This window comes from Capra hircus, chromosome 10 (genome assembly GCF_001704415.2).
Source record: "Capra hircus breed San Clemente chromosome 10, ASM170441v1, whole genome shotgun sequence".
NCBI lineage: Eukaryota > Metazoa > Chordata > Mammalia > Artiodactyla > Bovidae > Capra > Capra hircus.
In genome coordinates this window covers 90,539,257-90,560,343 of record NC_030817.1, presented here as the reverse complement: position 1 = coordinate 90,560,343, position 21,087 = coordinate 90,539,257, and the positions used below count along the sequence as shown (strand labels likewise).

At 42.4% G+C, this 21,087-nt stretch overlaps 1 protein-coding gene across 1 annotated transcript in view; it reads left to right on the top strand.

Annotated features, from left to right (window-relative positions):
- CMYA5 (cardiomyopathy associated 5) overlaps positions 1-21,087 on the top strand; it is a 98,574-nt gene that overhangs the window by 42,045 nt on the left and 35,442 nt on the right. The window contains exons 2-5 of the mRNA XM_018053669.1: positions 1,456-11,677; positions 14,514-14,609; positions 18,268-18,501; positions 20,028-20,050. Of these exons, the coding sequence (XP_017909158.1) occupies positions 1,456-11,677; positions 14,514-14,609; positions 18,268-18,501; positions 20,028-20,050 (10,575 nt within the window). The remainder of the gene's footprint in view (positions 1-1,455; positions 11,678-14,513; positions 14,610-18,267; positions 18,502-20,027; positions 20,051-21,087) is intronic.

Below are 21,087 nucleotides of genomic sequence, written 5' to 3'. Positions count from 1 at the left end.
ATAGGGTCGCAGAGTCAGACATGACTGAAGTGACTTAGCAGGCTCCTTTGACCCAAGGATTGTATGGAAGACCTGATACTTTGGCCACCTGATGTGAAGAACTGACTCATTGGAAAAGACCCTGATGCTTGGAAAGATTGAGGGCAGGAGGAGAAGGGGACGACAGAGGATGAGATGGTTGGGTGGCATCACTGACTCAATGGACATGAGTTTGAGTAAGTTCCAGGAGTTGTTGATGGGCAGGGAAGCCTGGCATGCTGCAGTCCATGGGGTCACAAAGAGTTGGACATGACTGAGCGACTGAACTGAACTGAACTACATGCAAGGCACGTTTCATGTGTGTTAGTGAATTAAATCCTCACAGCAGTCCCATAAGGTAGATTCTGTTGTGACCCCTGGTTTACAGATCAATTGGGTACAGCACAGTAGGCTGCTTTTTGTGTGTGTGATGTATCTGTATTCACTATTTTTCCTCATGGCTTTGACTCACAGTTCCTATGATATACTGGACAGGGAGTTATCTAGTTAAAACAGAAATGTATCAGGTGAGCGTAGGGTGGAAGTGGATACTTGGAAAGAAGGTCAGCTAGGGATCAGAGAGTTAAGTATCTTGAATTAATTTTTCTACAGGTATGAGGCATTTACTGACATTTTTGAGTAGGAAGTGGCGTGATGACCATTTTTAGTAGAATTGGTCTGAAAAGATAGGCAGGATGAATTGAGGGTGTGAGGAGGGTGGGAGGTAAATGTGATATCAGCTGACCAGTTAGGAAGCTAATGAAATAGTCCATGGCAGAGTGATGTGATAAAAAGCTGGGTCACAGTAGTGATAACAGTAACACGGAGCCACAGACCGAAGAGCCATTATGAGGTCCTGGTGACTGTTGTCATATAGATAACAGTAAGTCTGAAGGGCTGGAGGAGTCACAGGAAGCTCACTCTCTGATAGGGTGATAGGCGAAGGTGGTGAATTTATTTCTATTTTTAAATTTTTAAATGTTTGTGTTTGTTTGTTTATTTGGCTGCACAGGGTCTTAGTTGTGGCATTCAGGATCTTTAGTTGCAGCATGTGGGATCTAGGTCTCTGACCAGGGATCGAACCCCAGGCCCCCTGCATTGGGAGCATGGAATCTTAACCACTGGACCACTGGGTAAGTCCCAAAGGTGGTGAATTTAGCATTAGCTTTTTTTTTTTTTTTTTTACTTTTCAGAATATTGATTTCATTCCAGTTTGGGAGTTGTTATTGTATTTGGTATCCTGACTTCAATTCTTAAACTTAATTTTGTGTGTGTCCCGGTTTTTGGTATGGATGGCATTATATATCTGTATATTTTAACTTCACATTAATCCTTTACCTAGTAAAAATAGGATCTTTACTTATTATTTAATATGTAATTAAGATGTTATTATTATTAATAAATGTAAATTATTAATAATGTTTTAATTTACTGTAGGTTATCAGACCAGGATGAAGAGGGCAAGACCAAGAAGAAATGTATCATATCTGACCCCTCCTTTTCCATGGTAACAGTTCAACGGGAAGATAGTGGTATCACCTGGGAGACCAGTTCAAGTAGGCCTTCCACTCCTTGGGCCTCAGAAGAAAGTCAGACGTCTGGTGTGTGTAGTCTGGAAGGGTCGACTCTGAATTCTCCTCCAGGGAGTGTTTCTTTTATTGTGGATGAAGTTAAAAAAGTCCGGAAAAGAAAGCCTAAGTCAAAGCATGGCTCACCATCTCTGCGTCGGAAAGGCAACAAAAAGAGAAATTCTTTCGAATCCCAAGATGCCCCTGCAAACAAAACAAGTCAGGAACTAACCACCCAGAAAGAGAAGTCATCTACTGGCACTTATGATAAGATGAGAAAAAAGAAGAGCACCTCAAGTACACCTCCCATTACGGGGGCAATATACAAAGAATACAAGCCCTTAGTGTTAAGGCCAGTCTACATAGGAACAGTACAGTATAAAATCAAGATGTTCAATTCTGTTAAAGAAGAATTAATTCCTCTGCAATTTTATGGAACATTGCCAAAGGGTTATGTCATTAAAGAAATCCATTATAGGAAGGGGAAAGATGCATCCATTAGTCTAGAGCCAGAGTCAGGCGATCGTGATCTTAAAGTAGTTTCCAAAACAGGCAAATCAGCAACCCAAAGCATAGAAGATGTTAAAGGAAAAGAGCTTGCGCCACCCTGGAGAGATGTGTTCTCCAAAGGATCAAAGTCCCTGACCTCCTTATTCGGTCGTGAAGATCAGAAGAAAACTTACGACGATTTTCCCTTAAGGGCTGCATCTGCCGCCCAGCACACAGCTTCCTCTCATACAAGTCATGCCATAGCAGAACGGGAATCACAGCTCAGCCCTCCTCGGGTAGTGCCACAAGTGCTGACTGATGAAGCAAAGCCCTGTGACACGAAGCCTTCCTCTCTTGCACCCGCTACATCTGTAGCCACGTTCCTGGAAACTGCAAAGGAAGAATCTGAGGCTGATTCACAAGAAACAGTAATTGCAGAGCCTGACTCTTCAGTCTCACCGCCTGTACTGGATGAAGTGAAGACGGAAGACATGTCTTCGATTGACCATTCCATTTCACTAGAGGCAGAGAAGGGTTCTCTGGAATCAGGTGCACCGGGTCTGACAGCCTCTATCCAGGAAGATTTCAGCCCTGGGAGAGAGGAGCTGGATCTGACTTCACGGGAAAGGGCAGAACCAGTCGCTGACCAACTGACCCCTCCTCATCTCAGCATCAAAGGAGAGAAGGAAGAAACTGTGCCCGAGCCATCCATTTCTCTTTCTGAACCTCTAGTGGTAGAGGAACCAGAGAAGGAAGAAACAGAAATGCCCCTACCAATGGCTGCTACCCCTGAACCTGAAGATTCTAGCTTAGTGGAAGAAGAAGAGATCATAGAACTTGATTACCCAGAAAGTCCATCAGTTTCTGAGGAGCCCTTCCCACCACACTTGGCCCCTGAAGAGGAGGAAAAAGAGGAGACCCTTCTGCCATTACTGACAACTTCAACACCTGAACAGGTCGCCTTGTCTGAGGAAGAAAGAGAGGAAAATGAGTCTGTTTCTACTGATTCTGCTTTTGTGTCAGAGTATTCAGCCCCACAGGATTGGATCTATGAACTAGAGAAGCAAGAAGCTGAGCCAGTTTCTTTACCTCATGTGACAGCTGTATCTGAACATGCAGTTTTGTCAGAAGAAGAGGATGATAAATTTGAGCATTCCTCCCCAACTTCAGCTTCTATATCTGTCTCACCCTCCACAACTGAGAAAACTCTTGAATGCCAGTCCCCACTGTTTTCAGCAGTTACACCAGAACCCACGATCCTGTCCGGAGAAGAGGGCTCAGAAAGTGGGCGTTACACGCCAGACTCCACATCTGCTTCTGAATATTTAGTTCCCTCTCAGGCAACAGAAGAGTCACTAAAGAAAACAGTAGACCTTAAGTCCCCATCAAAGTCACAAGGTGTTTCTGAGCCCCTGATTCTGTCAGAAGAAGAGAATGAAGACCCTGGGCTGTGTTCCCCAGAGTTGGCCTCGTTACCTGAATGCTCCCTCCCACCATCCACAACTGAGGGGACTCCTGAATGCCAGGCCCCACCGCTTTCAGCCATGACATCTGAACACGCTGTCCTGTCAGAAGGAGAGAACCTAGGAAATGAGGGTGTCACACAAGATTCAGCACTGACCTTCCAAAATGCAGTCCCACCAAATGTAAGACAGGAATCCCCAAAGAACATAATTGATGATGTCTCCCTGTTGAAATCAGAAGGTGTTTCTAAACACAAGACTGTGTTAGAAGAAGAGAAGGAAGATGCTGGATTCTATACCCCAGAGGTGGCCTCATTACCTGAACGCTCCCTCCCACCATCCACAACTGAGGGGACTCCTGAGTGCCAGGCCCCACCGCTTTCAGCTGCCCCACCTGATCACGTGGTCCCCTCGGAAGAAGAGACAGTAGAAATGGAGCGGTACACACCCTCTTCCACCTCTGCTTCTGAACTTTCAGTACCACCGTATGCAACACCGGAATCACAGGAGGAAGAAATTGTCCACACATCCCCTTTAAATCTAAAAGGTTCCTCCTCCCCCATGACTTTCTCAGAAGAAGAGCAAGAAGACATTGGACCTTTTTCTCCAGACTCGGCTTTTGTGTCAGAATTCTCATTTCCACCCTATGCAACAACAGGGAAGAGAGAATTTGAGTGTGATTCTCCAATATGTTTAACATCACCATCTGAACACACTATTTTGTCAGATGAAGACACCGAGGAAACGGAACTTTTTTCTCCAGACTCAGCATCACAAGCTTCCATCCCACCCTATAGGATCCCAGAAATGAACAGAAAGGAAATTGAGCCTGATTCACTGTTAACTGCAATGGCTGCATCAGGATATTCCCGCTTCTCAGAAGCAGATGAGGGAGAAATTGCACCAACAACGACTACACCTGTACCTGAGCGTCTAAGTTCATCCCAGCAGCAAAGAGCTGAACCTTCGATGTCTGCGCCTAAAGACTTGAGTCAGCTCCCTTCAACAAATGAAGCAGAGAAAGCAGAAATTAAGCCAGATGCTCAAACAACATCAACATCTGTATCTGAATATCTCATTCTGGCACAGAAGCAGAGAACTCGAACGTATTCAGAACCTGAGCCTGAAGACTCGGTTCCACCAAGGTTAACCAGTGATTCAGAGAGGGGAGAAACCAAGTCTAGTTCATCGCTAGCTGCACCACCTGCACAATCACCCACAGTAAAGGAAGAAACCAAACCTGTTTTGCCGGCATCTCAGTGTTCCGTTTCACCTGATTCAGCACGTGCAATTAAGAAAGAACAAGAACCCGAAACATCCCTCACTCCAAAATCTGCAGATGAACAGATGGCTTTGTTAAAAGTTGAAAGTAAGGAAGAAATTGTGCCTGATTCTCAAGAAGCTATAGCACATGTATTGCGGGATCAAGAAATGGAGCCTCAGCCTCCAAACTTCAGAGGTTTCATCCCAGAGTCTGGGATGAAAGATTCAGTTCTGCCTGACTTGGCAGATGAGCCAGAGAAGGATGTCAAACCCAGCTTAGCTCCAACTGCGACATCTGAACTAGGACAGAGAAGGTTGTCAGAGAATGAGCCCGAAGTAATGAGGCCATATTCACCTCTAAGGGAAGCATCTTTATCTAGACCTGAGATTTCATCAGTGGTAGAAACAGAAGTGAAACTTGATTCTAAAGTAACTGGTCCACCTGGAGTGCTGCATTCAACTTCACTGGGAGTGGAACAGGAAGGTGAGCATGGACCACCTGTAGCAGAATTTTCAGCTTTGTCAGAAGAAATAAAGAAAGAAATTGAACCCAATGCTTCAATAACCATAACATCTGAGACAAAGCATGATTCAAACTTAACCAAATTAGCAAAAGAAGAAATCCCAACAGACTTACCTCTTACCACCCCTATAGAACATCCAGTCTTAACAAAGGTAGAAAAGAGTGAATTAGGAAGTGGTTTACCACCTGTAGATGAGCATTCACTTTTTAAAGAAGAAGGCAAGGTAGCAATCAAAGCTAGCCCTTCTCCCACTGAAACTGCTGCTTCACAATATCCAGCTTGGTCCGAAGTCAAGAAAGAAATTAAATTTGATTTACCTGCAAGCATATCCTCTATATCAGAGCATTCTGTTGTGTCAGAGGTAGAGACTGAAGACATTAAACCTGGGTTGGCAATAACCAAGACTTTGTCTTCTCAGCATCTAGATGTATCAAAGGAAGCAAGGGTGGAAGACAAACAAGATCTTTCATTTCCTACAGTTCTCGACTCTGAGTATTTGGATTTATCACAGAAAAAAAATTATGTGTCTGCCTCAGAGATGTCGGGACCTGAACATGTGCCTTCACTCAGCCCAGGTGGTGAGATAAAGAAAACAGAAACTGAACTTCCTTCCTCACAGAACGTGTCACCTACACCCAAATATATAGTCCCAAAAGGCAAAGATGAGGTGACAGCAAGTTCTCCTCCTGAGTTGGAACATTTAACACCAGAAGATTTAGCTTCAACATTCTTAACCTTCGGTGGTGATAAGAGGGAACAGGCAGTAGAGACACCCTCTGTAATTCAGGGAGATTTCCGGTCAGAAAAACCAGGTCTCGCTCGGGCACCGCTGTCCATGGAACCTGAGAAGAGAGACAAGACACATCCAGTATCAGAATTACCTGAAACTGGAAGTGCTGGCTCAGAATTCGCTGGTGATGTAAGTAGGCAAAGTGGATCCATACAGACAGAACATATAAAATCTCCCCTACCGGAAACAGAGGATTCTGTCTTAGCAAAGGGCCTACCTGAGCTCAGGAGCCGAGGAGAAGGAAAAGAGGAAAACAGGGAACTTCACGTGTCAACTACAGTTCCTGAAACTTCAGAGGTTTCTTCATACCTTAGGGAGGAACCTCAGATTCAAGAAATGAAATCTCTCTCTGCTAAGGTTGTTAGCTTAGGATCAAGGGAAGCATTTACCTCTCGACTTGAAGGAGACAGCCTAGAAGAACTTCAGTCATATGCTTTATCCGCAAAAGGATCATCAGAAGAGCCAAACCGTTCAGCTGACTTTAAAAAAGAAGAAAAACAAGAAATAAGCCCCTTACAGCCAGCAGGAGATTTGGAGGCACAAGTGACAGAAGGTACTGTAACTAAGCTAAATGAAACTGACCAACCAAACTCATTTCATGTTCTGCAGAGTGTAGCAGAGCCATCAAAGGTCGCTTCTTCTGACCTCTTCGTGCAGCAGAAGCCTGAAGAAGCCCTTGATTCAGATCAAGCTGCTGCATTGCCTGACATAAGCAGGTCTTTTGCAGATAAACAAGACCTGGGTATTAAACAAGTTTTGTTTATGAAAGAAAATTTGCCTTTGGAAGAATCAAAATTACTTCTGACAACTGAACCTACGGATGTTAGAGAAACACACATGAAAGAGCCCCTTATTTCTCCAAAGGATGAAAACTGGATGCTGAAAAAGCCAGAAAGAGACTTGGTAAGTCATCACGAAGAAAGAGTCATGGGATCTGTGCAGCTGGGTTCTTCTGGTACCAGTGACCTGATGACAGGGCAGCTCAAGCCTGCTCTGCCAGAGAAAGACCACACGCCTGAAATCAGAAAGCAAATTCTGCCACCTTCTGCAGCAGAACCTCACTTAGCATTCCAAGAACCAGTGTCTACTCTTGATACCTCCCGTGATAATATAGAGACCTTAGCAACTGAAACTTACTCTTCTGAAGACATAAAGCTGGCCCCCAAACCAGAATCTTTAGTTGCAGCTGGAAATGTGGAGAGAAGTGAGGCAGAAGTGAAGCAGACCCTTTCTTTTGTTGGGGGTGAAAGTTTGGTAGCGGAGAAAGAAAACACAGAAATTCCCAGGCCTTGCAAAGAAGACAGCCAGGAAGAACTCAAAATACCTTATGAAGGAGGCCTCCAGAAACCAGTGTCTGGCCCATCAATGGAACAAGTCAAATCAGAAACTCCTCCCTCTCTTGTCAAAGCTGCCCGTGTCTTGGCTGAAGAGGCAGAACCTGCACTGGGCGTTGAAAAAGAAGCACATGGCCGTATATCCCCTTTGCCTGGAGAGAAGCCATTAGAAGAATCCAATGTGGTTCAGCCAAAGGTTGCAGATGATGCTAATGAGAGAGGGAAACCACCATCCGTAGTGAAAGCACCCACGCAAATAAAACCACTCTCCTCAACCCAAGAAAACAAAGAACCTCAACCCCTAGAGTCACCTGAGGTGATACAAAAGCCGCCCAAGGAGCAGAAGGCAGTGGAGCCAAGCATCTCTGAGGAAAAGGCAAAGAAAGGAATTTCATCTTTCACATCATGGGTGTCCAGTTTCTTTTTTAGATCAAGCACTCAAGATAACAAAGTTGCTGAAAAAGAAGATTTAGAAGCTCAGCCCAGCCCATCTGAAGAAAAAACAGTGACTGTGATAGATTCTGAAGGTCCTGCTCCAGCTGACGTTCATGGAACTGAGAAGCCAGTGGATCATCTATTCCCAGAGGCCAAACCTAAAACTGCTTCAGAATCTGCAGATTCTTTAGTTAAATCTGGTGAGCATCACGATTTTAAAGACAAACCCGCATTGTTATCAAATGTAGAATTCTCGCCACAGCCAAAATCCAGCTTTGAGGCATCTAGTGACGATTATGGAAAGAAAGAGGTCCTAGACTATTCAGAAGAAATGGACCTGACCTCGGTAGTTAGTTCTGTTGATGGCGGAGGACATCTTAGAATCCAATCGTATTCTCCCATGAGTGAGAAATCCATTATGGAAGAAGCCAAAAATGCTGTCCCTTTTCATGTCACTGACAGTAAAAGACTCCAGAAGCCAGAAATCTCCCCTCGATCTAAATGGAATATTTCTATTCTTAAAGAAGAGCCAAGAAGTGATCAAAAAGGAAAACCACTCTTATCTGTAGATGCAACAGATAAGGTGCCACAACAGCCAGAACCAGCTTCAATGAGCTTTGCAAGTAAAACTATCACAGAGGAATCAGAGAAGCTGGAGTCAGTAATTTTGCCAGGAGAAGAACCTAAAGGCAGTTTAATTGATCTTGGTGAAGACAGACTAGGGAAAGAGATGCCAAAACCCATTTCCTTGAAAATTTCTGAAGAGGAAATAAAACTCAGATCTGTTAGCCCAGCTGAGGAGAAAGGTACCTTGGGAATGAGATCATATTCCTTGGCAGAAAAGAAGGCGCTGGCAGAAAAACAAGAGACAGCAGCCCCATTAGACCATAGAGAAATTAATGAAATAGAGAAGGCAAAAATTATACATGGGCCTAGCCCTGTTAAATTGGAAGAACCAAAAGCTGCTACTGTGCGGCAGCAAGTCTATCAAAATGAAGACCACAAAGAAAGATACAAAATTATTGAGGAGGAGAAAGGAGAAGAAAAAGAAGAGCGGTCACATGCATTTTCAGAAGGGAGAGAGCAGGAAATACAGCCATATTCCATAAGTATAGCCAGACATCAGCCCGAAGAGTCAGATATCTCTTTCCGTCTTACTTGGGGTGAAACCCAACCATTTTCATTAGTTAAAACTACAGAAGCTGCTGAAACGTCAGAAACCACGATCTCAGAGGCTTACTCTGAAATCAAGGAAACAAAGGCAGTAGGAAGTCAACCACATCCATTAGAAGAACGAGAAGTTTTGGTGGAGGAAACCAAGGCTTTCCTTCCAGTGGATCTTCCTTATCATGATGAAATAAATGAGCCCTCTTTACCTAAGGAAGGAAACCTGGTACTGGAAAAGTCAAGCAGGGATGTGGTGACTCACAGAGAAGAAAAGGGACAGGTCATAGTGTCAGAGCTGCCAAAAGGTGGCTCAGTTGGTACTGCAAAAGAAAGTAAACAAGGCTCTCCATCTAAAGAATCTGAAAGGATTTTAGATCGTCCTTCTGGCGAAACAAAGAGCTTAGAAACACCTTCATATCTGTTGTCATCTGTGAAACCGCAAACACTTGCTTCAGGAGCATCTCCAGAAGTTAGTCCAGAGAAGAAACAAGAACAACCACTGTCAGAAGTGACTCCAGATAGGCCTACAGTCCTTACTACTCAAACATCTAAAGATCTAACATCTGAAATGTTTGAACAGCCTGTTCTTGTTTCAAAACACCACTTGGAGGCTGTAGAAGATTCCCAAGTATATGAGCCATGCCCTTCAGCAAGCAGTAACTATGCTCAATTTATAACTAATGCAACAATCAGGGCTGATGAGGTGGTTTCTAAGGAGCCTGAAGACACAAGCGTAAGAGATGAAGAATTTACAGTGACTAGTAAGCCAGCTGGACTTTCTGAAGAGCAAAAGAGTGCCTTCAGTATCATTTCTGAAGGTTGTGAGATACTGAATATTCATGCTCCTGCATTTATTTCTTCAGTTGATCAGGAAGAAAGTGAACAAATGCAAGATAAGTTAGAATATTTGGAAGAGAAGATCTCATTTAAGCCTATACTCCTCCATGATGAGAGTGAGGAAATTGCTTGCCATAAAACACTACAGAGTAAGTTAGAAGATTCTGATATAAAAGTTATATCATTGAAAGAAGACCAACAGAAGGAAATTCATACAGCCAAAGAGGAGATACCCACAGACTCCGAAACTGGTGATTTAGCCTTTAATCAGCCCACAAGTCCCGATGAAGAGGATTACTTTGAAAAATATACATTGATTGATTATAACATCTCCCCTGACCCAGAAAAACAGAGAGCACCATGGAAATTAGAGGCAGGACTATCAAAGGAAGTTCCAGAAGAAACTGTCTCTTTCCCAGAACATTCAGAGGAAGGTGCCCTAGAACATGAATATGACTTGGTGAAATTAGATGAAAGTTTCTATGGACTCGAAAAGGACTACAGCAAACTATCTGACCCAGAGACCCAAAAGTCTTTGGTTACCCAAAAATTAACAGACAGAGATGCTCCAAAGAGCACAGACAGAGACGTGGACTCAAAGTCACCTGGGATGCCTTTATTTGAAGAAGAGGAAGGAGTTTTGTCACGAACTCAGATATTTCCTACCACTGCAAAAGCCATCAATCCTGAACTTCTGGAGGAGCCACCTGCACTTGCGTTTTTATACAAAGATCTGTATGAAGAAGCAGTTGGAGAGCAAAAGAAAGAAGGAGAGACAGCTTCTGAAGGTGACAGTGTGAATTCTGAAGCTTCATTTCCAAGCAGAAATTCTGACATCGAAGATGGAACAGGAATATATTTTGAGAAGTACATACTCAAAGATGACATTCTCCATGAGACATCTGTAACTGAAAAGGACCAAGGCCAAGGTCTGGAAGAAAAGCCAATTGGTAAGGATGATTCATACCAACCAATAACTGCAGAAGGGGAAATCTGGGGCAAGTTTGCAACTATTGACAGGGAGGAGAGTCTGGAGGAAAAACAGAAAGCAGCTTACAGGGAAGGAGAATCAGTAGGCCAGATGGAGACTCTTGACAGTGTAGCCATGCAGAGGAAAGCTCCCATCACTGAGGAAGTGAGAGTGGTTACCCAGAGGATAAGCTATGCGGTTCCATTTGAAGACACTCGTCATGTCCTGGAGAGAGTAGATGAAACAAGCGGTCAGACTGATGAAGCAGCAAATGCAAACCCAGAGGCCAGTGTGAATGTCCCGGTGCAAGTGTCCTTCCCAGAGGAAGAATTTGCATCCGGTGCAACTTGCATGCAAGAAGCACTGCAGGAAGAACCTCAAATAATGGTTCCCCCTGAGCCGAGTGGAGACTGGGTCCGCAGTAGCCCTGTTCAGGATGAGTATGAATTTGCTGAATCCCTGAATTATGAAGTGGTTACTCAAGACACTCTTTCCGAAGACCTGTATTCAGAGTCCACCCCTGAAGATGTGTTATCTCAAGGAAAAGAATCCTTTGAACATGTCAGTGAAAATGAACTTGTGACTGGAGCAGAACAAAGAAAGTCTGCTGAACAGAAAGAGTTGGGCATAGAGATGGCAGAACAAGACCAGTCACTATCAGAGTTGGTAACGGAGAAGGAACAAAAGGAAATGAAAACATCTCAGATTGACACATATTGCTACACATGCAGAAGCCCAATTTCTGCTGTTGACACGATGCTTGGCACTCACAAGGACCATGAGATTTCAACACTTGATACAGCTATAAGTGCTGTAAAGGTAAATAGACTTCAAAGTGTATAAGTGTGTAATCATACGTAGACAATTAATCTGTTTTCTCATTTTCTCAATTTAAAAAATGACCAATATTTGATACATTCATCTTTAGGCATAATAGTCTGAAAAAAAACCTTAAGAATATTTCCCTAGTTATTTAGTTAGCATCACTTTGACAGGCATTTACTGGGTACATAATATGTGCCAGTTTTTTTTTTTCTAAATTCTCTGTATACCAGGATAAATAACTGGCATTCCCAGTTAACTGTCTTTGAGGTCTCTTATTTTATAAACGTAGCCCTTAACATTATCCAAAAAAGAAATAATTTTAAATACAAAAATACATGTTAGAGTATAGAACAAAATTTATTTTCTATTATCTACAGTATGATCCTTTAAAAATATACATTATATCATATTAAACAATTTTACTACAAGCTTTATAAAATGCTCAAGACAGTAAGACATTTAAAATTTTGATTTTTTTCCACATTTCTTCTTTATTTATAAAACTGATGGTAGAAATGGAAAGTTTTTGCATTCCTTCTGGCTATGTCTATAGACTCCCAATGTTAGAAAGTTAGTCACAACACCTATCCTTATAAATATCTTACTTCTTAGAAATACTATTGGAACTCAAACACTTAGTCTTTAAGATTCTCACCTACCTTTCAATAGCCTTCTAACTGGAATCTCCACTCTTATTTCATCAATCTATTCTCCATGCAGTAGCAGAATGATCTAAAATTGCAAGTAATAGCAAGAACTGCGCACTTAACTATGGGCCAGGCAATATGTTAAGTTCTTTATATACAGGATATTGTTTAATTCTCACAAAAATCCTGTCACTGTCTTTGATTTGGAGGTAACAGAATGGGCTCAGAGAGCCCATTAAGTCCAAGATCATAGAAGACAGAACTAGGACTGGTACCCGGATCTGTCTGATGCCAGAGTGCGTGCTTTTGATGTGCATCTCTGTTACTCTGCTCAGGGCCTTCGTAACGGTAGTGGTTTTCAATATGATCATTCAGTTAGGTCACTGATAATTGTCAGATTCCTTTTGATTCAGTAGGATAACACATTTGAATCTTGGATTTTTTTTTTTCTGGAAAAATAATCCTTCTCAACTTGTATGATATTGGTTCTATTTTTACAGTGTGAAATTTTGTTGAAACTTTACCTAGTCAAGTTTGGGGGTAGGCCGTGGTTCAATTTCTTTTTGGACTCTCAGGCATTCAGATGGCATCAGCACCGATGAAACATGTCCCGTTCTTCGATGACACTTGGTTTTGTTGACTAACAACTACTGGGTACTGCCAGCAGAAAGAAGACTTTTTTCCAGCCTTCTTAATTATGTTCTGTTTATCTCTGTGAGTTTTAGAAATTAAAAAAATAATTCTGTCTAAATCCTGTCAATTTAAAACAAATTTCAGAAGCAGAGAGAGAGATGATGTCTCCTGCTTTAAAACCATTTTAAAGTTCTCTTTATTTTTCTCCGGACCTTCTCCAAAGAGTATGAACAGAAAGTGCAAAACAAATTGACTAAGCCAGAGACTTGCTTCGTTCATTAAATGGACTGTGAAGACTGAGTTGGTTGGCACTTTTTAAAAATTAAAAATAAATTGAAGAAGTTGTCACTTGAGAATTCTCTAGCATCTTGTGAGTGGCCATCTGTGATTTTTCGGGAACTGACGGCTGCATTTGTAGATTATCCAGGTCCTGGCTTCTCCCTCCACTCTATCCCCGTTGTGGTGGATTATCTTTTATCTGTCATGTATTTCTTCCATCACTCTCTTCCTTCCCTCTTTCTCTCTCCCTTCCTATTCCATGTTAAGAGCTGTGCTCATCATAGGGAATAAAAACAAAAATAAAGGAAGCTGGACTTGTAGCTCCCCCAAATCACATAGCATCCTGGAAATGCAGTGTTCTGAGTGAGAAACCCTCTGGGAGTGAGTGAAATGGTGGAGGGGGACTGGAGAGATGGCGAAGGTGTCTTGAGAAGGTGCAGCTTTGGCGAGCCTAAATAGCATAGAGTTCTTCTAACAAACCAGGGCAGGGAGGACATTCTAGACACAGGGATTGCCTTCTAAAAAGGCACATAGGTGAGAGAATCCTGAAGCCCTGTGGAGAAGAGGCGGGGGCGTGAGCGGGAAGCAGAGAACCAGATTCCGAAGGGACTTCCCACAGTGTAATCTCTCCATCGTTCTGTGGATAGTGAATCAGGCGGATGGAAGCTCTTTTATTCTGTGTCGTTAAGTTTTGCAGGAAAGATCACAGCTACCTTTACAACTAATACGTACTGTTGAGGGTCATTAGAATCTTCAGATCTCTTTAGTAGATAGTTTTCATTGTTTGGTGTGCTAGATTTCAGGCCTGGTGACTTCTCAGGGTCATGTGAGGCAAGCGCACCTGGAACCATTGGTGCAAATATGAGGAGGTTTCTCAGCTATGTTGGACCAGTGCAGAGAAAAGTCTGCTATCTAAGAAGAAAGACAGTGTATAAAAATCGAGGCCTTACTAAGGAGAAAGAATTCAATTCATAGTTTACTAAAACAAGTATACTTTGTATTCACCAGCTGACCAAGAAGGCATTCCTCTTGCATAGGAAAATAAACTGTTCATTGCTCTCACTCATAAGCTTCCTAATTGTTTATCAGACATTACCTATATAGTCAATTTAGATGAAGCAGCAAAGAAAATTTAAAAGTTGATTTGTTTGTGACCATGATATAGTGTACCTCTACCAAACATACTAAATTTATAAGGAAATTGGAACTCTCTGCTTGAAGTTCTTTTCTCAAATGTCATATACTAAGGATAGCTTCATTCTTTTCTTCAGGTTCAATTAGCGGACTTTCTAGAAGATTTGCAAGAAAAATCCTTGAGGATTGAAGCCTTTGTTAGTGAGATAGAATCCTTTTTTAATACCATTGAGGTAAGCTACCTTTTCCTTTTTACTTTATCCCAATTCGCTTAAAACATCACAAGTAAATAAAGCTAAAATGACCTGAATTGGGGTTTGTGTGTGCATTTGTGGTTTGCCATTGTTGGTTTTATTCCATTAAAAGTAGTCCTTAAATCTTCCCTCTGTGTTATCAGTGAGATTACTTCCTGTCTAAGGATAAATGATGTGTCCTTAAAAACACATACACATATACAAATAGGGTACTAACTATGATAGGGCAAACACTTTACATGCTTGTCCAATTTGATCCTTACAGTAACCATATGAAATGGGAGTTATTATTGCTCCCATTTTGTAGATAAGAAACTGAGATTTAGAGTTAAGTATATTACCCAAGGTCATAGTAAGTTTATAGCCAAGATTGGAACTTACTTGCTCTACCATCCTGCCTTTCACTGGGTTAGCCCTGCAGAGATGCTCTAAAGCGTTGTCCGGTGTTCCATGCTAAGGACAGATGAGTGTCTCTCGTGGTACCACTGTCTTTGATGAGTTCATGCCGACCCTGCTCTCTCTGCAGTGAAAGAAGGGGATAGGAACGCTCCTTTGATATATGAATTCAGCCCATGCTGGGGTCCAGCCCCCGCAGGATCCAGGGTAACCCTCAGGAGAAATGGTGTCAGTGAATGATTTAGAGCGAGATAAAGAAAGAATATCAATAACCTCAGATATGCAGATGACACCACCCTTATGGCAGAAAGTAGAGAGGAGCTAAAAAGCCTCTTGATGAAAGTGAAAGAAGAGAGTGAAAAAGTTGGCTTAAAGCTCAACATTCAGAAAACGAAGATCATGGCATCCGGTCCCATTACTTCATGGGAAATAGATGGGGAAACAGTGGAAACAGTGTCAGACTTTATTTTGGGGGGCTCCAAAATCACTGCAGATGGTGACTGCAGCCATGAAATTAAAAGACGCTTACTCCTTGGAAGAAAAGTTATGACCAACCTAGATAGCATATTAAAAAGCAGGGACATTGCTTTGCCGACTAAGGTCCGTCTAGTCAAGGCTATGGTTTTTCCAGTAGTCATGTATGGATTTGAGAGTTGGACTGTGAAGAAGGCTGAGCACCGAAGAATTGATGCTTTTGAACTGTGGTGTTGGAGAAGATTCTTGAGAGTCCCTTGGACTGCAAGGAGATCCAACCAGTCCATTCTGAAGGAGATCAGCCCTGGGATTTCTTTGGAAGGAATGATGCTAAAGCTGAAGCTCCAGTCCTTTGGCCCCCTCATGCGAAGAGTTGACTCATTGGAAAAGACTCTGATGCTGGGAGGGATTGGGGGCAGGAGGAGAAGGGGACAACAGAGGATGAGATGGCTGGATGGCATCACAGACTCGATGGACGTGAGTCTGAGTGAACTCCAGGAGTTGGTGATGGACAGGGAGGCCTGGCGTGCTGCGATTCATTGGGTCGCAAAGAGTCGGACACGACTGAGCGACTGAACTGAACTGAACGGAACTGAAAGAAAGAATGTTGTCGATAAGAAAATAGAGGAGAGAAAGAGGCTGATATTCCTTGCTTTACACAGAAAGCCAATAAAGCCCCGAGACAAGGAGCTTGCTCTGTTCACAGAGGCCGTAGGTGCCCTCCCGGTCTCTTGAGGGAGTGAAGACGCAGAACATCTTCCCGTTCAGGTCTTAGAAACCCAGGCAGATAAGTGAACGCAGGGAGCCTCTATGCTCCAAGGGATCAGCCTGGAAAAGAGAGTAAGAGAGAGAAAGAAAGAAAAAAAAGACACGGGGTGACCAAGCTTCAGTGAGCGAGGCCCGTTACTTTATTTTCAAAAGGGACTTTTATAGCTTGACTTGTACATAGAGGGAAATGAAAGATGCGAGGTCATGCAGAATCAGCCCAAACACTCCAGTAGTTTTGCCCTTATCGAAGCCAGGATTTTTTCTGCATACCTTTCCCACAAATGATGTTGTATACATTATCTTCTGGCCTTGGAGGCCTGTGAACATTTTATGACCCTCTTTTGATAAAGGCTGCTCAACCAGAAAACTTATTTTCCCTCAAAGTGTTTTTTCTTTATATTTCTAATCTATGTCAGCCTCAGAAAATGCTAAACAGAGTTACATTTCTCATGGAGCAAAGGTGTAGTGAGTTACAAGAAAGAACCAATTAGCTCAAACGCCTGATGTGGTTACTTTCAAGGCTACTATTTTGTTTTCTTACATTCCAACTATGTTAACTAATGTACTCCCAGGTGCACAGTGGATAAGAGATATGGGAACTTAGCAACAAGCATTGGCCCAGTAATGAAATCCTACACCAGCACTACTCTAATAACTTTTAACTCTTTGGAAGGGTCTATGTTTTAGGCTTCCTGTACCTCTCACAGTTGGGAGGCTGTGAATAATCACAAGCATAGCTGCAAGAGTCTGGATAAACCTGCCAAGCAAGCTAGAATGCTAACAGTTGGGTTTGATTTGAAATATTCCTCTCATGTCCAGGAGACTTATTAGCTAGAGCCCTAAGTTGATTTTCTCCAGAGAAAGGTGGTCAGGGATAGCCCCCTGTTAATGTCAGGAGAGTTGGTGAAAGTCATAAAATAATAAAACAGACAGATTCTGGTTTGGGGGTAGATGCTCGAGCTGGTCTAGGGAGCCCCTCAAGTCCTGAAGCCTTGCTTATCAGGTCTCTTCCGCATGACCTTGTCATGGGTCGGATGATCGCCCGTGCTGGCTCCTGGCAAGCCCAGACATCCTTACTTATCAGTCAGGATTGACAGGCTTCTGTGGGAGGCTGGAGTGCAGTTTCCCCATCACTTCTCGTTCTAGCTTGCTTGCGAAAGGTCTGCTTAACTCCTGTTGTAAATCAGTTAAGTGAAAGTGAAGTCGCTCTGTCGTGTCCGACTCTCTGCAACCCCAGGGACTGTAGCCTACCAGGCTCCTAAGTCCATGGGATTTTCCAGGCAAGAGTACCGGAGGGGGGTGCCCCTGCTGGTTATTTTTAGTGCTGTTGCTGCCCAACCTCCACTGCCACCAAAGTGTTCCTTTCAGGCAGTAAACAATATGATCACCTCATCACTAGCCCTCTAGTCAGGAAAATCCTGTGGATGGAGGAGCCTGGCAGGGTAAGTCCATGGGGTCACAAAGAGTCGGACATGACTGAGCAACTGTCACACACACTAGTCAGGAGAGCTAAGCATCAGAGTTTGTGCAGACAAGCCATGTGGTTTCTCCGACTCTAGCAGAAGGTGCCTCTTCCCCGGAGAGCATCTGTGGCTGTGGCACCCTGTCCAGTATCCTCGCTGTTTCCTCCTCCACACTCTGATTTTAGTAGAGTGGGAAAGATGGCACTGAACCCTCTTGGCTACCTGATCTTCATTCATTGTGATGCCAGGTTTTGTCATGTGGGGATGCAGGTGGGCAAGACTTCCCTACAGATATTGTTGTGTGTGTGTTTCATTAACTAAATCCTTCTAGATTGTCTCTTCTTACAGTGAATTCTGTTGCAGAGATAACTATGGCAAAGGAGGTTAATAGGCTGAAAATTCAGATTGTGTACATCATCTGTGAGTCTCTTACCAGAATGCCCAAGATTAATTCTTTAAAAGGCTAGTATTTCTCGTGAAAAATACATATACTTCTTTTTTCACTCAGAATTGGTTTTTTTGTTTTTAATTTTTAGGAAAACTGTAGTAAAAATGAGAAGCGGCTAGAAGAACAGAATGAGGAAATGATGAAGAAGGTTTTAGCACAATATGATGAGAAAGCCCAGAGCTTTGAGGAAGTGAAGAGAAAGAAGATGGAGTTCCTGCATGACCAGATGGTCCATTTTCTGCAGAGCATGGACACTGCCAAGGACACCCTGGAGACCATCGTGAGAGAAGCCGAGGAGCTTGACGAGACCGTTTTCTTGACTGTAAGCACCATTTCAAACAGATCCAGACACCTTGAACCCAGTCTGGCCCAAGTCTATTTTTAAAAATTCAACTTTTGCTATTTCCTGAGATCATATATATCTCTCTGGGGAGTTCCTATAATTCTCATTTAAAAATTATTAGGGCATGCCAGATGCTCATGGAAAAGGCCCATCCAGTCCTTAAAGCCATAACACCCAGATCCAGTGAAAGGGCACATGGAAGCCAGCCTGCAGCATCATCTGTCCGTTCTGTCACGATGATTGATCGCCTTCTAAGAGGAAGGGAAAGCAGCCTGAAAACTTTATCTGTGCTATGCTGCCTGTGGGTGCAGGCCTGATCTTGCAGTGCCCATCCCCACTCCATGCCCTAATCTGAAATGACCTCTTGACCATGCCCTCTGAGCCTCACCGAGCGGAGAGCAACATATTGGTACGCTTTCAGCATACAAAAGAATGACATAGAATGATACCTCTTTTAGGTATCATGTTAATCTTTTTACAAGGGTCTTCCTGGGGACCAGATTCCTTAATTCAGACAAGTACCTGTGCACAGGGAATCCCTTGGGTGCTCCTCCAGTTTCGCCCAGAGGCAGCTCTTTGCTCTCCCAATTCCCTAAACCGCGGTAGAATGCTGGTTCTCCTCAGAGCTAGGATTAACCAGGAGTGATGGCGATGTTTTCCTCGAGGGCAATTCCAGACCCAGTTGTCAACTCTGAGGAAAGCACCTTTCTATGATGAGCTGTTAAAGCTCCTCTGTCCTCCCAGCCCTTTAGTGAAGACTGGAGATGGAGCAAGGCAAAACCGGGCAGAAAATTTGGGTGGGATGGACATGGCATCCTCAGAGGAGGGTGAAATCATTCAGCAGCATTATGCTTAATTAAGGCAAAGCTGTGGTATTTTAAAATTAAGTACCTCATGTGAAGTATAACATTAATAAAGTGCTTTGTGTTCCCTAAGAACCTTACCTGGGTTTGATAAGAGTATTTTCTTCTCTCTAGAAGGACAAGTTATGAAAAAGAAAAGCATGTTTTTCCTACTTATAAAAGTGATATATATGCAGTTTAGAAAATTTGGAAAATATAGAAAAGCACAGAGAAAGTATCATCTAGAGATAACTACTGATTACATTTTGCGCTCTCTCTCTCACACACTGAACACATTTCAGTCATTTTACTTGCTTCAGAGAATTCAGTTCTGGAGACTAATTCATTTGTTAATGAATAGAGAGAAGCAGAGCAGAGGCAAAGTGTTGCCACTTTGCTGATGGTAGAGAGTAGACCTAAAGCCGGCTCTATCCGAGACCCCGCTCCCCACCCCTTCTGAGCACTAATTCCTTTGCTGCGTGGAATGAAGCCCCCCAAAGGAAACAACCTCAAAGGTAGCTGAGGAGTGTAATGATTATTAGAACATACACAATCTTAACTCTCCAGGGCGGTTTTTCTTTATGGTTGTTAACTAGTTTCTCTCTCTCTCTCCCCCCACCCCTTTCCCATCTCAATCTCTCTCTGTCTCATTCCTCCATTAAGTCATTTGAGGAAATCAATGAAAGGTATTGAAAACGTGGCACAATGTAGTGGTGGCTGAGAAGAGCATGACTGTATGCTTTATTTTTAATATTTTGGTGCTTTATAGAAAATGAGCTGCCAGTTTAAAAAGACATACATTTAGTGAGCTCCTGGATCTGCACTTTTAGCTACAGTGCTTTTAAAAGCTAAATGAAAGCTTTTGAAAGAAAACTGCATGTGCTTTAGTTAAATAACAATTATCATAATGTAGGTTTTTAACTGCTTCCTTGAGATGTAATCTGTATTTCCAACCTAATCTAGACTAGGCTATCTTTTCCGTCACTGCGTACAGAACATTTTGTATATGCTTCGACTTATTGGTTATATATGAGTATTTGAAAGGATCATTCATATCTGCCTTGAGCAATTTGATGACTTATGTAATCTTTAATGGAATGTTCTCTCATTTTCTCTTCAAAAGACAGGCATGCATTTATCTTCTCTTTCTGTTCAGCTGACCTAAATGAATCTTCTTTTGATTTTTGTTTCGTGTTTGTTGTTTTTAACACTCAATCTAAGAGAAGTTCTTTAAAGGCAAGACACTCAACAAGAAATCAGGAAGTGTTGTTTATAAAAACACGTAACAACAAATCTTTGTTTATCTTCTGAGCATCTGATAATGAGATGCTCATACTGATCTGACTCATTTTCGTTTCTGCCCCATAGACAGGCTTGAGGTCTTTCCTACAGGCTGAGCCTAATTTTTTTTTTTTTTAATCAATTTTACCCTTTTAATGTAAATTTCTAAAATTGTGAATATCATCTTCAGTTTGCTTCATTCAGTCTCAAATTGTAAAATAGCATAAAGTAAAAAATCAGGAATTTGTGATATATTAAAATATATAAAAATGGTTTTCAGTTAGAAACCTGATTTTTTAGATGAGAACCACACAGATGAATCCTATTTACCTGTTAAGGAAATCTATTCAACAGAATATTGCCAATATGTAAACATTTCTTCCATAGTTTAATCATAATTAGTATGAAGAAAAAGATATAGGCAAGGAAATAGAGAATGAAA